Genomic DNA, 16011 nt, shown 5'->3' with positions numbered 1-16011 from the left:
GCCACTCATTGCACCAACTTGTCTCTGTTACGCCTCATAAATTCTTTTGAAAATTACTGTCGGTATGACAGAACTTCTGCTAACTGAGGAACAGAGACAAAAACTGCAACAAACAGGGATTCAGACAAGGTGTCAATTTGAGTTAAAAACAACAAGAAAGTAAACTGCTGAAAAAATAAAGGAGAGAAAGGGAGAGAGGGAGGGAGAGAGAGACAGAGGGAGAGAGAGGGAGAGAGAGAGAGAGAGGGGGGGGGGAGAGGGAGAGAGGGAGAGGGGAGTGGGGTTCGACATGATCAGTGGATGTGCAGTGACAAGGATGACGATGATAAATGTGGCATTCCCAGGCGCTCCATCAGCAGGCCTTCATCTGTCTCCTTGGTGGGATGCCTCTCCGCCCTCTCAGCCATGTAAATACAACAAGCCAGTTCTGGTCCTCTCTGTGAGATCGATAACTACTAAACAAAGACTACAGCCCTGACAAATTGGATGGATGTGTTTACTCGAGACAAACATGTAGCTCAGATAAGCCTTGGATATTGAGTGTAACATATTTTTTACCTGACACAAAGGTTCAGCATTTTTTTCTTTAAACAGATTGGGGAAGTAGATATCCCAAGGACTCAGGAAACCCCATTAAAATGTGTAATAAAAATGCATGGGCACCCATCTGAAAATAAGGCTTTTGTTTTCAAAATTTCTGACAAATTGAAAAGGATAATACCTGACATTATGATAATGAATGTCATTCAACTTAAGGCCCCCATCTATCCTTCTTCACCACTTCTGTTGCCATCATCTTACATCACATTTCTAACTTATTTTCTCCAACCATCCCATTTAACATACTTAGCTTTTGTTATTGTCCACAGGATCCACCGTCTTTGAAGGTCTACTGGTTAAATGTAAATGGGAATCATACCTTTTCAAAGATGTCGTGAAGTGCTGCTGCTAGCACACGGTAGGCGCTGGTCTTTCCTCCAAAGGGTTCGCCCACCAGCATGAAACCATGCCTCACGATCATCATCTCAAAGATTTGCAGGATTTTCTCGGCAAAGAATTCTGTGAGTTGAAGGTTCATGCGCCGGCAGTTTTCCTCAATGGTCTCAAGCAGAATGCTGTAGTCTCGGTTTGGAAGTTTGACTCCCGGGAAGAGGTCGGAAGTGATACCCTGATATGACAAAATAAGGAAGTTTGGGATCTGTGAGAAAGAAATCTTGGGAGAGGAATCAGGAAACAAATAATACATACTCACCACAACATATGAAAATAAAGCTTACCAAAATGTGCAAAATCACATTCACTTTTAGATGATCGGATTGAGGACAGAGAAATGATAGACACAGATATTCAGAAACGTATGGTAACCCCACACACAGATATATTCCAGTGAACTGTTCTGAGTTAAATTGTCCTTGTGCATCGTGGTTCCAAAAGAACTGACTGGAATTAACACAGGCTGACATCAGTGGATGTAAACCGGTTCATTAATCAAGACAAGAAAAGCTCCAAACACCTCAAATAGCTTCAGATCATGGGACAGGAACTTGGGCAGATTGACATCGATAATGGATCGTAGCAACAGGGTATCTTCGTTCTCCTCTGGAAAGGTAAGCTGCAGCGAAACAAACCCACCCCCAAGGAGACGAGAGGAGAAAAAGACAAAAACATGATATGAGTAAGAAAGGCAGAGAATGAGACACATGAACAAAGCAATAAAAGGATGAGTCATGTAATGCAGAGCGGTTGAGTGATTGGGCTTTACATGAAGTGAAGTATTACTCTCTCTTCCACATGTGACTGACAGGCACTCCTGGTAAGTTCAAGAGGAGACATCAGAAGCTGTTGCTAGGGGACTAAATACACACCTCTCCATTTGAAAAGTATATTAAAAAAAAAAAAAACACCAGGCTCAGTGTGCCTGCAAAGCCTGTGCAGAACCTGATGAAGAACTATTCTATGTTTGCATCAGGTTACTAAAGTGGGGGAAATATCCCTGGCTTATAGAGAAAAAAATAGGTGCCTGTTTATACCTTTTCTCTTTGAAAGCTTTTCCACAGCTCTCTTTCTCTCTCACATCACTGCACTCTGTGAAACTGTTTCTCATGTTGTGTTTGGAAAGTGTGCTGGTGTGGGGTCAAAACTCTCACTGCATTGGAAGGAATAATCCTGAGAAACAAATACCTCATAACTACTAATGTGTGACCTAACCCAACTTGAAATTTTCTTCTTTAGCATTAAAAATGCAACTAAATCTGTTTTGAGGATGAGGCAAAACATTACACTCAGCTATGTGCCTTTTAACTTGCTCAGCAGTACTATCATCCAGAAAGACTGAGCAAGAGGTGAGAAAATGTTACACCACAATCTAGCTTTTCTTATTGTACAACTTGTCTTTGAGTCCAACAATTAATTATATTCCACTTGAATGCTTTTCTCTCGAAGAAATCATCATTAAAATCTCTCTGAACGGTCACGATAACGGTATGAGACAGGTAAAATATGAAAAGCAAACTTCCTGATAGAGACACCTCGGTTGTGTCGCTGTCTGGAATTATTCTGGTGGAAAGAGAGATCTGACAAATAAAAAAGAATCCCATCACATCAGAGTAAATCAGTTTTGACATACCTTGAGGTTTCCAGCAGCAGTTAGCACAGACTTGACAGCTCTCATGCCATAGTCGTAGTGATGCTGTGAGGACAGCTGCTCCGAACAGAGTCGATAAGTGGCCACTATTTTCACCGAGAGAGGCCGAGCGGTCACAAAGCCGCAGGAGTAGAGCACGATCTCTGCGATCATGGCGTAGTCGGGTACCATCATAGCGACAGTCCTGAACAGTGCCTGGGTGTAAAGAGACAGTTTTGCTAACATGCATTATGATTGAAAAATTCTGAATTCAAGTAGTTCTAAAGTTACGATTTTGTATCATTAATGTTTGGACGTGCATAAAACAGGCCTATGTATACGAATCGGAATGCGGATTATGTATTCCAAAAGTCCACGATATTATCCTGCACCTTGAGGTTGTCTGGTAGCTCAGAGCGTCCAGCGTAGCCAGGATTCATAGTGATGAACACGGCACAAGAGGGGTCCAGTTTTAGTTCTGTCCCCTCAAACAACAGCATCTCAGCATGGGCAGCAATTCCTGCACACACAGATGCAGTTAGATGCAGTTTGTGCATTTTGACTCTGATGAAGACAGTTGAAGAGCAGAGTGGTGTCCGACCCTGTAGACACCGTGCCCACCGTGTCTGTCACAATATCAGTAGAGGACAAATGCTACATCCCCATCCGAGGAACATATGTAGACAAATGGACATCCTAACTCTTAGGACTTAGAAGAGTCCAATTAGGTCTGAGAAGTCATGGAAAGTGTATTCTGTTCAGCCCAAAAGCCCAAATTAAACATAAAGAAAGGCTCTAAATCAAAGTACAACTGTGTAAAAACCTCTTAGCAGACATTAGGTAACATTTAATAGCTTTTAGCATTTTCAAATTTTAGTTTTGGGTTAAAAGAAAGGTCTGGGTATCCCTTTGGCTCTTGCATCTTATGACACAAGTCCTTCAGTGCCCATAGCACACACAGGACACACTGCTGTGCTGCGGTGAACAAAGCTGTGCTTGAAGTTCTGCTGACCACACAACGCATATTGCTTTAGCTCAGTGTTTGCACTTCTTTGTAGTTTAATACCTACTTGTTCACTGGTGAGACTACGCCAAATTAGTTTCTGGTATACTGCCAGTTTTACTCAAAGATCAAAGAGGAAAGGAAGGCAGAGAGTCAATAAACAAACCTCTCTGGATGGTGAGTATCTGTTGAGCCACAACAGAAAGCACCTCCAAGTCAATGCGGTTAAATTCATCAAAGCAGGCCCAGGCTCCGCAGGACAAAAGGCCCTGGACAGACACACAAACACAAACACATCGACATACATGAAATTCCTGCAAATTCAAATAGAATGAGAGAAAGTTTTGCTTGCGTACTCGAATGTGAGCTATTTCAGTTTGACAAGAGGCAGGAAATGTTAGTAGGGTGTGAGTAATTCAACCGGTTCAAAAATTCACACATTCAAGACACATACAACTGTAATGACAGCTGATAAAGCTGATAAAGATCAGCTGCAGTGGTGCTACAAGCAAGCCTCCTAAGACATCAGCGTTGTGTCATTTTTTAAAGGATAAATTGTGGCAGAAACTATTTTCATGTGGCATTTTCTTAGTTTATTTTTATAACAATAAGCAAACACAACTGAACCACTGTGTCACATTATATCGTTTTTGTAAGGACACATTGCAGTTAAATGTACATTTAAATGTTTGAATAGCCCAATCTGGGTTAGGTGGAAATAAGAATGAGAAAAATGTTACACCTGTGTCATCCTCTGTTATTCAGCTCTTTGAAGCACTGATAGTTATTCTAGTGATATATTCCCAGGCAGAAGTAAGTGCTCAGACACACTTCCATCCAAAAGGAGAGAGTAACACCCTGTAATGAATATGTCCGTCTGATTAATTATGTGAAGTAAAATAGTGCATGGTTTTAGTGTCTCAGGCTCCAGAAACAGAGTTCACTCACTTTGAAGAATTTGCCCAGAGCGATGTAGTCCAGTCCATCAGAGCAGTTGAAGACTACACACTGTTTGGCCACAGCTTTGGCCAAGTCTTTGGTCGTCTCTGTCTTTCCTGTACCTGCTGGGCCCTCAGGGGCCCCTCCCAAATGGAGGTGGAGGGCACCAAACAAAGTGCTGAAGGAGGACAAACATACAGGACAAAATAAATTGTCAAGTGAATTGAACTGATTGCTGTCGAGGATTTTTAAATCAGGTTAAATAAACTGACGTTTGACCACATGTTTTTGAGACCATTACTGAGGTGTATGCAGTGAAGTTCTGCAAGTGCAACATACTGAATACATGTAATTGTTCCAAATACTATCGTACGATTATTCACCCATTTAGGTTTGTTTGTTTATATTTCAACCTTATTTATTTCATTATTTTTCTAAAATTTTATACAAAAGTGTTTCAGAGTAATCTAATTACACACTCAATGCTAGAATACATTATTAATAATTTGATTGGGATATGTGTTGAATGAATTATGGATTCAGCTTCAAACATTTAAAAAGTATCAATGCTGGTTTTCAACATGCAATGTCATAAATGAATACAATCCAAAACATTAATTCCATTATTATTATAAGACATGGACTAATATGGAATTCCAGGGCTGATAACCATAGTCACTAATACTAATATTAACTTTACAAATACAAAATTCGGACCGAGAAGACACCAGTGTTTAGAACCCCTTCACAATCACTAAACTAAAGTAGATGTGAAGTTTTTGTAAACTTGTTTGCAGTAATTGGGAAAATTTTGCATACATAGAATAATTAATCCCAGGCAATATCCCCTTATTGACATTTATATATGACCATGAAAAACCATTAAAAAAAAACTTCACATACTCTTGGACTAATCAATGATTACGTACTTTATAAAAAAAGACCTTTTGGAAACATTCATCTCCTTCTCACTGTTGCTGATGAGAAGAGACTCTGCTAACAGGCACCACTGCTAGAGGGGCACTTGCTTGTTATTAGGACCAAGTTTACAAGAGTTCAATTAAGTTTAAAATATAACATTTTGGTGTAGAAACTTAGTGCGAGCAAAGGGGACGAAGACGTCATATTTCTGCAAGGAAATGTTGTGCTTGTTCAACAGGTGTCTGATCAAACACTGCTATCAGTTCTTAATTATTTTTAACACGAGGATGTCACTAGTGAACACTTAAATGGAGCTGTGAGTAATGAAATATTTTGGTGAAACAGTTGCCTGCAAAGTCTTTTTGCTTCGAAAAAGCCTTGTTTTGGTATCACAAGCAACAACATGATGTCACTTTGATGTAATCTTCAGAGTTCAACTGAATGTAGCAATCTCCAACTCGGAGTTAGGAGTGTTATCACAACGATAAAACTTTTACCTGGAGGCATTTTCCAGCAAGTAAATCTTAGAGAAGAAATCGTTACCTTGTGCTGTAGGTCTTACCGGTAGCAGCGGTCAGTGAGAGGAGTAATGACCAGACGTGGAGTGTTGCCCAGGTATTCATAGCCGTAAGGCAAACCAGCATTGATCATCTTTGTCTGGAGTTGGTTCTCCTGCGGACAGTTTGGTGAAGATTTTTCACTCACAAAGTATGTATTTGACATTAATCTCCAGTCACTTCATCCTGCCCAATTCCACTTACCACCCAGTAGTAGCGCAGTTGGCTAAGCCATTCAAAGTCATTCTCATCACTTATTCCCTTTTCCACCAGCGTAGCCAGAACATCCCGGGCATGGACGTCCAGCACGACGAGGGCGCCGAGCGTCACTCGGTTCTGCTTGGACAGTTTCCCACGTACAAGTGCCACAATGTCATCGATCTGTCTGTTGTTCAGCTCAAGGTAGGCATGCAGGGCCTGTGGGAATGAGGCATCATTAAATACAAGGAAGAGCATGCTGGAGTTTATCAACACAGAGAGAGGATGCTATCGTGACCCCATCTACAAACTTAGGGTCTCTGAGACAACTACGTCCATCACTGTCAAGCTCACTGTGAATATATTGGTCTGGCCATGGTCCATCTGTTTGGGGTTGTTTTTTTTGCAGTTTTTCCATCCTAATTTGTGTTAATTTTGAAACTATTGGTGCAACCTTCACCCAATCTGCATTGACCTCCACATATTATATGTTGTGCACTAAAACTCGACCCCTTCCCTTATTGTTGGCACTACTTCAACAAAATCACACTTAGCCACCCCCCACTGGGCTCCAATCGGTACTCCTTTTCAGAGTAGCTGAACAAACTTATTGCGAACTGGTTTTCCACAATATAATCACAGCCAAGACTGAAGCTGTGACCAATAACAAGGAAAAGGATCTTCACCCGATGAGGTGAAATGTACAAAATCTTGAGGGAAAAGAAAAATAACTATAATGTGTGATGCAGGGAAGTGCCCTTGTTCCCCTTTTTAAAGCAGCAGCTGGTTATGTCCTTATGTCAACTGTTCAGCTCATATTCACATACAGTATGTGTATGTGTGAAACTACTTTGAATTCAATGTCAATTTGGAGACAGAGCTACCAGAACAGTCATTACTGGAAGCACCACACTTTATGTAAATGTAAACAATTGTTTTTAAAGTTTGTCCAGTAACTTTGTTATACTCATCTTGGAAACCTTTTAAATATTTTGTTTTGTTCGTGAACTCGTGCTCTGTCAGATATTGTATACTGTGCCCTATGGGTTGCCATGGTTACAGCTTTGATACAGACATCATAGAACTTCAAAGCATACTGTAGACTGCAAAACATGCAGGCAATGCTTGTGTTTTAAGAGAATAAAGGGTGGATGTCTGTGAGTTAGGTCTATCTGTAAAAAAATATTGAAGTCAGAAAAAAACTAAATCTGAAATTTTAAAAGATTTGTGTCGTGGACAGGCTTTTGTTTAATGCAAGGAGCAGAAGATGTCATTTAAATATCTTCTGGGGGTTTCAAAGGCAGACAGGGATTTAACTTTCAGAAAAACAAATGTTCAGCTCTGGAAGTCAGAGCCAAAGGACTGTTCGTGAGAGGGGACAGAAGGGAGCTTCTATAGGAAGTCCCCTTATAGTTTGGACTTGCACCAATACTAGGTATGTAAAATATAATTCAGAACACAGTGCAGTGTTTCCCTTACCATTGTCTTGGGAGGGCGCGCCACCCCACCGACGTAATTTGAATTCACGACAACTACATTCATTACGTGACTTTAAAAAAAAGGGGGAAATAAAAGCCTACAATGAAGCTGTCCTAAACTTAACCTTAAACTGCTAAAAATTTGGCCAAAATATCCGCATTTATTAAATACACCCTACCTGTATGTACTTAAAGTAATAAGGATTAATGGCAAATACTATCACGCTAGCAATCCAACCTGGAGCTGCACCCTCCGACAAGTAACGTGATAAACCATCCCGCCCTCCCAAGCCTAGAAGAAACGCTGTAATGTATGTAAACAAATCCAATGAAAGGTTGGTCACCTTCTCTCCGGAATTGATAGCTTCGTGGATGTCCTTTGTCCAGTAGAGCTGTGAGACACACAACACAGTCTGGCCGGGCCAAGCTCGCACCCAGTTGATCCTCACCTCATCGGGGTATGCCTTCATTGCCTCTCCTATTACCTACAATGGACCACGAGAGCAACAGGGGCTTTTAATCAGTGCTTTGTGTACATATTCAAGGGAAACACTGAATCACATAGAGGAACAAATTCTCATAACTGTCTCTATTTTTGAAATGCAGTACGAAAAACATAGTGCCCAAGGTATCAAAGGCCAATGTTGTCGAGCTTTGTCTACTCTGTGTACGAGTTCACCTCCAACAATAGTGCAATAACAATCCATACAGCACCTTATGCAGGGAGGCAATCATGCCGCTCTCAAGTTCTAGGAGCCATTTCTCCACCTGGCCCCTGGCCTTGGAGGTGGAAATGATCTCCAGGAGCTGCACCATTTCACCATCACTGCTCTTCATATGGGTGATATCCAGTACATCGGTGAACACCACGCTAGCAATGCCCTCAAAGCACTTCTTCAGATGGGGCTGCACCCTTGTGGAAAGGAATGCAAGAACATGAAATCAGTTAGGTGCTGTCTAGTGTCTAGAATATATCTGATCTAATTGCCAAATTATGTGAGATTAGCCCCTCAGATGTTTGTTTAGGTTTACCAATAATAATAAACACACTTGCATCTGTATATAAATGAATCCAGTGGAGACAATGATGGAGGAGTACAGCTTTGATGTGCCATTTCACTGCACAGCCAGCAAGACGAGGAGTAAATTGTCAGTGTGTGTCTGGATCAATATCACCAAGACAAATTGCTCTGTTGTTATGTGGTTAAGTCTTCTTTGTGTAGAATTTGAACACTTCTGATTTTACTTTGTCTAAAAAAAGACAGCGTGGAATGAATGTTGATCCTTTCCCGTTTAAACCTGCAGATCTGACCCAAAAGCAGTGGAGCAAATGGACTCAAAGCAACAGAGCAATTAGATTAATGATAGAATTACATAAAATTGCACACATTGAGGCTTTTATTTCATATTAGGGAGCCCTAGTGTAAGAGGAGTTTATTCGTCTACATTTGTATGAAGCGTGCATAAAATGTGCTTTAGTGTGGATTTACTCATAAAAAAAGACACTGAATATGTGACGTGGCTAACTGTCTTTTTCACTGAAATTTATCATTTTAATCGATTATGTGTCAAAGTTTAGTTTGGAAATTGTGATAGAATCCAGCTGGTCCCAATAAATCTCTAGTAGATGAGTATCTTTCACAGCTTTTTTTTTATTCAGGTCCACATCCTGTCTTGCGGCTTTTGATGTTGCAAATCTCGTACTTGTCCTTGGTTTTGTGTAATTCAAGTCTAGCCTCTCAGTACAGTATTTGCTGAAGTAGTTTTTGTTAATAAGCACCGCTGTTGAAAGACACACACTCAACAAGTCCTTCCTCATTTATGTACTGCTCTGTATCCCTATGTTTCAGTTGCTGTCGTATTAATAGGCAGGTTTCCTTGGTGAGCAACTTTTTCAGACTTAAAACATTAAAGCTTTGGCATTTGCTTAAAAGTTGGGTATCGCTGTTTCTCTATATGCTCTGAAAGTAAAGCCTTTTTGTCAGGGAATTGCATTCAAATAGCTATAACTTAAAATTCTCAAAACAAACAAAAACGTCCTTTCCATAACATTATGCGCCCTGTATAAACACCAATCTCACACCACTTTGGCTGAGATCTCTTCTTTACAGAGGAGCTGATGACTGTATGTATCTGTATTGATCTGATGAGAATTCCCAGCTGTCAGAGAGAGAAATGAGGGATGGCAGAGTGAAAATGAAATGGGAAATAGAAATAGCAGAGAGTAAGAGATTAGAAAATGTTTGGCCTGAAACCACATTTATTATTAATCAAATGCCTTGGAGGAAATTAGACGAGGGTTGGTTGAAGGGTAAAGTAGGTGTTGTTAGCACACGAAGAAACACGGCTTTTATAATCAATTTACCACAGCCAGCTGAACATTTGGTAGCCTAGAAATCAGTTTCCAAAAGGAATCAACTTTTTACATTCTTCTCTAATACCTTTTCTGGATTTTCCATTCTTTGACAAATTGAAACTTTAAGTTTTTTATAAGGGAAAGGGTTTGAGGTTTCACTATTCTTTTTGCTACATATTGTGGTACAAAGCTACTTTTGAGTTTAATATATTATTAATCGTTCACTTAGACAAACTATTTTTGACCTGGGGTTTTATACCTGTTGTCCAATGACACACAACAACTGATGCTATTAAGTGCAATTGATGGACAATAATTAATAAAACAAGACATATCATTTTGATTGTGTGGGAAATTATGGGTTAACCTTGTGGGGTCTTTGGTCTCAGAGAGGATTTCCAGCAGCTCCTCATTGGACAGGAAGAAGAATCGAGGAAAATAGAGACGTTTCTTCTCCAAGTAGCTATTAAGACCCTTGAGGATCATTTCCAGAAACTCATTGGATTTGTTCAGCCTCTCCAGCATCTTGTCGATGTCTATTACTGCCAACACGTGCTTGTCCTACACCAGCATGGAGAGAATAATGTTTAAAACTTTGGCAAACCAACAGAATTGGAAGTTCATTTTCATGATCAACTCATTTCAACACAAGGCCAGTTAGTATGAAACTCATAAAAAAGTTTACATGTTTTGCCCATTTAAATGATTTCAGCTCCATTTAGACTCATTTCAAGTTCCCAGTTTCAGGTCTCTACTTTAAGGCTACCAATTGAAGTGTTTACATACAGTAGGTATGAATGAAATATATGTTTTCTTGACCTCTTGGGACCATACAGCATTTTTTTCTAAAACGAGCACTCAAGGCAATTACCCCAAAAAGAAAAAGCAGCTTTTTTCACATTGGCTTCCCACATCACGATATTTGCACCATGACTGCTGCTTATGTGAGAACTGATGTGCATGAAATGATGTCCATTATTGTGTTTGAGGTGTTGTACTTATGGTAAGTAAAAAAAAAAAAAAAAAAAAAAAAAAGTATCGTAATTCCAAGATACAAATAAATTTCTAAATAAAATCAGCGACACATATGACACAAAGACAGTTTGTTGTTTTCGCATTTTTCCAGCAATGCAGTGTTGTCACTTCTGCTTTGAAGGTGACACTAAAAGACAGCAATTTCTTCCTTTTAGCAAAAATCCACTTTATATCACTGATATCCACTTGTCACACAGCATCCTAAAAAAAAAAAATCTGTTCTGGGACAGTAATAGAAATTTCACCTGAGGCATGTCTAACACCTATTAAATATTTCAGCTCTGATATCATCTCATTTGTACACTTATTCAATATCCCGTGGAACTGTCACCCCCAGGAAGTGCATAAATAAAAGTCTGTGTCATTTTTGAGGTTGGACAGTGGATATCCAACCTGCATATGTGAAATGTTGGAAAAATTCTGAAATGCAGCCTGACGTCATCTTGTGAATAGAATTAAATAAAAATGCAGGAATGGAGCAAAATGCTGAAACCACTGACGATGAGGTCTTTTTCTTTAATCAGGTAATAAGAGCCTTAAAATTACTGTAACTGACTTGTTTTAAAGGCTAAATCAAATCATCAAACTCAATTACCAGGAAAAAGCAGATTATACACAGTACTAATGAGTTATTTGATTGTATCTCAATGGACATACAATTACACTAGCTAAAGGTGTCTGATTGATGAACTGTCTATATATCTTTTCATAGATATCATTACACTTGTGTTTTTGACCCATTCTTTGAGAGGACAATGTAATAGTAGGTCTATTTTTATATTCACTGTGCCAGCAGGAAGTTATTCATGAGCACACTGAATAGATAATAATGTTTTAATGCATGTATTATCAGTGATAATGTAGTTTTTATGCACCAAACAGATGGCTTCAGTGGAGGACAGGAACTACCCACGGCTGATATAGCAGGGGTATAATCAGCGTGGAGAATAACCGTAATGTCCAAAAAAATATTTTTCTCTGTTCTCATCTGACACACACTCCACATTCAGGACAAACAAATGCCTTTACATTTAAGGTACATCCTGCAGAGTTTTACATCTGCATGAATGTTAATGTAATATCAAATGAGCTACTCTTTTACTGGATTTTACTGCGTTATCATTGGGTGCATCGATTATTATGTTTGTCAACAATATGCCACTATGAGTTCAGAGGTACTGTTTCTTCCTTCCTCAGCTCATTAGAGGATGTAAGGGTGTGGTTCGCTGCAGTTAAAAGGAAACAGGTTCATCAAAATAGATCTCTCAAAGTGATTTGGCCCTGTTTTTATCCATGCAATGGTCGATTAATGACTAACTAAAACAGGCACCAAATAAAAAAAAAAAAAAGTGTAGTAAAATGAAGTTGAGATGTGGAGGCTTTAAGGTTCTGGAAGATCAGTGGATCTAGAGCAGCTCCCAGTGGCTGGTCTGATGTAAACAGCCCGGACGAAAACATTACACCCTAATGTGATTTGTGGGTCGGAGAGCTGCACTGTATCTGCTTTTGCTTACGCTGTTCTGTCGTAGAATATGTAGTAGAGGAGATTCTAATTTCATGCACTGCTGATCAATGCTGTGGACGAAGTGAAGGGACGTGTTGTTTTTCAGCTTTTGATGCAGTACAAGCTTGTGTGGAGGGGTATTTTTACTGTAACTGGCCCTCGTGGTGGGGTGAATCAGAGTTATTGGCTTTAAATAATGCAAGCAATCTGAAATTTAAAAAAAAAAAAAAAGACAAGTACAGTGCAAATCATAGTTTCCATAATTGTTCATCTAAAAATATTGTTTTGCCATCAATAGATTTAAGAAAAATTGGGAATTTTGCTTATAAAATCGTTTTAATAAATAACTGGCTGAGAACCTGCAGTATTCTAATGTCCTGGGGGCAACTACATTTTCAATGTCTGATATTTTCATTTGGCCGGCAGAAGTTACTGTTTCCAGCAAAATTTATGAAGGGCGTATTTTATTGTCATCCCTGATGGCTCTATACATTCAAGTTGGCCAAGTCCACATTGTGTATGAATTACATACATGACAGGCAGCAGCAATCTCAGGTTGATTAAAAGACCCTTTGACAAAAAGAGGAACCAGTTTTCCAGTTCTTGGTTTCAAATCAAATTCAAATCAACACATTTTGATAAATACAACAAGCTTTTGTATTAATACTGAACCAAATGCGTTTTAGGATGGTGGAAAAATAAGCAAATTTTTCAAATGATTACAAATTATGATGAGAGACAAGGATTAGGATTTCCTGTAAATATGCTGTGTAGCAAATTGTGCTGATATATTATTTGTAACAACAAACATTCACCAGCCAGATAGTGGTATATATGTGTGTGTGTGTGTGTGTGTGTGTGTGTGTGTGTGTGTGTGTGTGTGTGTGTGTGTGTGTGTGTGTGTGTGTGCGCGTGTGTGCGTGCGTGCGTGCGTTTGTGTTTTGATTCTCCTTCGTCTTACTTTATTTCAATAAAATTACAATCATGCTCCAATATAAACGTATAATGATTTTTTTTCCATCTTCTCACTACACAATTCATTCTATTTATTAAAATGAAATGGAATTATCTATTAAATTATAAATAGTTCCTGTCTAGACATGGAAAGTAATCAATTTATCTTTATACCAAGAAAGGCAACATTATTTTCCTCAAACTGGGTAAGCGCAAATTTATCCTGTCCTTCACCAGCATTTGTGCCAACATGCTCCACAACACAGTGGACACAACTCGCAGTAGACGAGACAGTATGCATGCACATCTGTGTGTGTGTGTGTGTATGCTCTCTGTCCCTCGATGACCTCATTTTCTTTGTGGCTTCATACACCCCTGCCCCTTCCAGACAAAATCCATAATTTCTATTTGATGGTGCAGTCAGGCTGGGCTTTCTGGAGGACACTGCCTGAAATTGATGTGTCTCATTTCAGGTCTACTGAGGACGCCAATTACCCTTTGGAAACTCTTTGAGGATGCTGGTGCAACACTGACTTTCTGTCCTCGTCCTGTTGTTTTCGCTTTGCTCTCTATACTTTTCCTACTGATTCACTTCTCTCCCTTTCTCTCTGTCTAAACAATCCTACTCTGCTTCTAGCTGAAATGTGTCTTTTCCTCTGTATTTCACTGTATCTTACCCTCCACTGTCACTCTTGCTGTTGTGCATGTTTATGTGTATGAATGTGTGCCGTCCCACCTGGTCAGGTTTATGCTGTCACAGTAGTGATAGAAAATAGTTTTGACTCCAATTAAATAATTAAAAAAACAGAATACAGAAATCCTTCTGTAGAAAAGGGCTCAGTCCCGTCTGTGTATAAGTTGGATGGTTGAATGTGTGTGACCAAAATTTGACAAAATATTTATCTTTAGGCTTTAGTTAGTGTTTATTTAACAATGATATTTATCTCCAATATGGGATGTTTAAGTCCATTTCTGTATAGTGTAGCTTTTTGTCAACTTTTTCAAAAACTCAGTTTCAAAAGTTCAGTTTTACAAACTGTAAAAAAAAAAAAAAAAAAAAAAAAACGTTTTATTGCAAACCTATGAGCATTCTTGGCTATTTTGACATATCTAGGATATATTGTGATTGTGGCCCTGTAAATGAGTGAATGCAATGCTCTTATCTTGGAAATATCTGCCCTACAAAACCTTCTTTTGCTAAGTGACAGTTTACGGAAGAAGCCGATTTCTTTGATCGTAGACTTCTTAGAGAGTTTGTCTAATCATTTTTGCATCCTGCCGTTATAACAAAACAAAACCAACAGAAATTATCCAATTTACCAGGGAAACTTGTTTCATGGTGTCCCTCCATGTTTTGTCAACAGATACGAAACGGCGTCCCTCTTCAGGCATCTGCATCATGATGTCCGGCGAGCTGAATATGGGTTCCAGGTAAAGCCAAGTGGCCTGCACCTTTAACCATTCATCCATGATTTCTTGGAGAAGCAGCAACTTGTTTTCCCATTCCCTAAAATTAATCATAAAAAAAATTATGTATTTATTCATTTCATACCATGTATCTTTTAATGTAGCGTTATAATCAGTAGCAAAGGTATGTGGGATTGACTCAAGGCATGCAATCTTAAAATATATTGCTAAACTGATTTCCTTATCCTCACTGTAGAATCATCCTCTCCCAACCACAAAGCTAGATAATGATGTTATAGACATTACCATGTGATATTACAACATTTTTGATCAAAATCTTCTTGCGCAAGCATTCTGCACAATCACATTCATTTGAAAAGCTGCAGAAAATCCTGTATCAAACTACGCCTGGCAGCAAATAATATTTTAATAATCTCCGAAATTCAAAACGATGGGAAAATGTTATTTACTGAACCCAGTGGGAGATTAATACTAACTAGAAATGATTTTTAAAGCACAACAGAAGACAGAAAAAAAATGATGCCTTCAGACAGAGTTATTAGCAGCGTGCATGTATGTGTGTGTGTGTGTGTGTGTGTGTGTGTGTGTGTGTGTGTGTGTGTGTGTGTGTGTGTGTGTGTAAGTAAGCTGTTGATTCCCTATTCTACCTCTGGAGGGTCAGACATAATACTGAGGGACTCTAGCAATATCTAAATCGAGTTATGCAACTAGCACTTTAACATGAACCTTTTACCTCTCTCCAAATTTAAAAAAAAAAAAAGATTCAAGCACCTCTGATATCTGCTTGCAGGTATTTTGATTCACATACTGTAGCATCTCTTCAACAGTGATGTCCTTTTGGACAGAAATCATGAACTCACTATCAACATCTGTGAATATACATCTCTGGGTTTGTTTTCTGGGGTCGACAGCTGCACGGCTGTTGTCAAAAGCAGATACATTTTGGCAGCCAAATTATGGGACAAGTTGACATTAGCAGTCAGGGGGGTGGGGCACAGATGGGTGTATTTGCTGC

At 39.2% G+C, this 16011-nt stretch overlaps 1 protein-coding gene across 1 annotated transcript in view; it reads right to left on the bottom strand.

Annotated features, from left to right (window-relative positions):
• The window catches only part of dnah7 (dynein, axonemal, heavy chain 7), a 73119-nt gene that overhangs the window by 47054 nt on the left and 10054 nt on the right, over nucleotides 1-16011 (bottom strand). Inside the window, 12 exon segments of the mRNA XM_069154801.1 lie at nucleotides 920-1168; nucleotides 1514-1612; nucleotides 2627-2839; nucleotides 3016-3143; nucleotides 3793-3895; nucleotides 4575-4743; nucleotides 6049-6158; nucleotides 6248-6460; nucleotides 8064-8204; nucleotides 8434-8632; nucleotides 10443-10636; nucleotides 14889-15075. Of these exon segments, the coding sequence (XP_069010902.1) occupies nucleotides 920-1168; nucleotides 1514-1612; nucleotides 2627-2839; nucleotides 3016-3143; nucleotides 3793-3895; nucleotides 4575-4743; nucleotides 6049-6158; nucleotides 6248-6460; nucleotides 8064-8204; nucleotides 8434-8632; nucleotides 10443-10636; nucleotides 14889-15075 (2005 nt within the window).

Source organism: Embiotoca jacksoni, unplaced genomic scaffold, assembly GCF_022577435.1.
Source record: "Embiotoca jacksoni isolate LCO1_2020_lvr unplaced genomic scaffold, fEmbJac1.0.p SCAF_2, whole genome shotgun sequence".
NCBI lineage: Eukaryota > Metazoa > Chordata > Actinopteri > Embiotocidae > Embiotoca > Embiotoca jacksoni.
The sequence above is the reverse complement of the archived record's forward strand: the minus strand, read 5'-3'. Positions and strand labels throughout refer to the sequence as shown.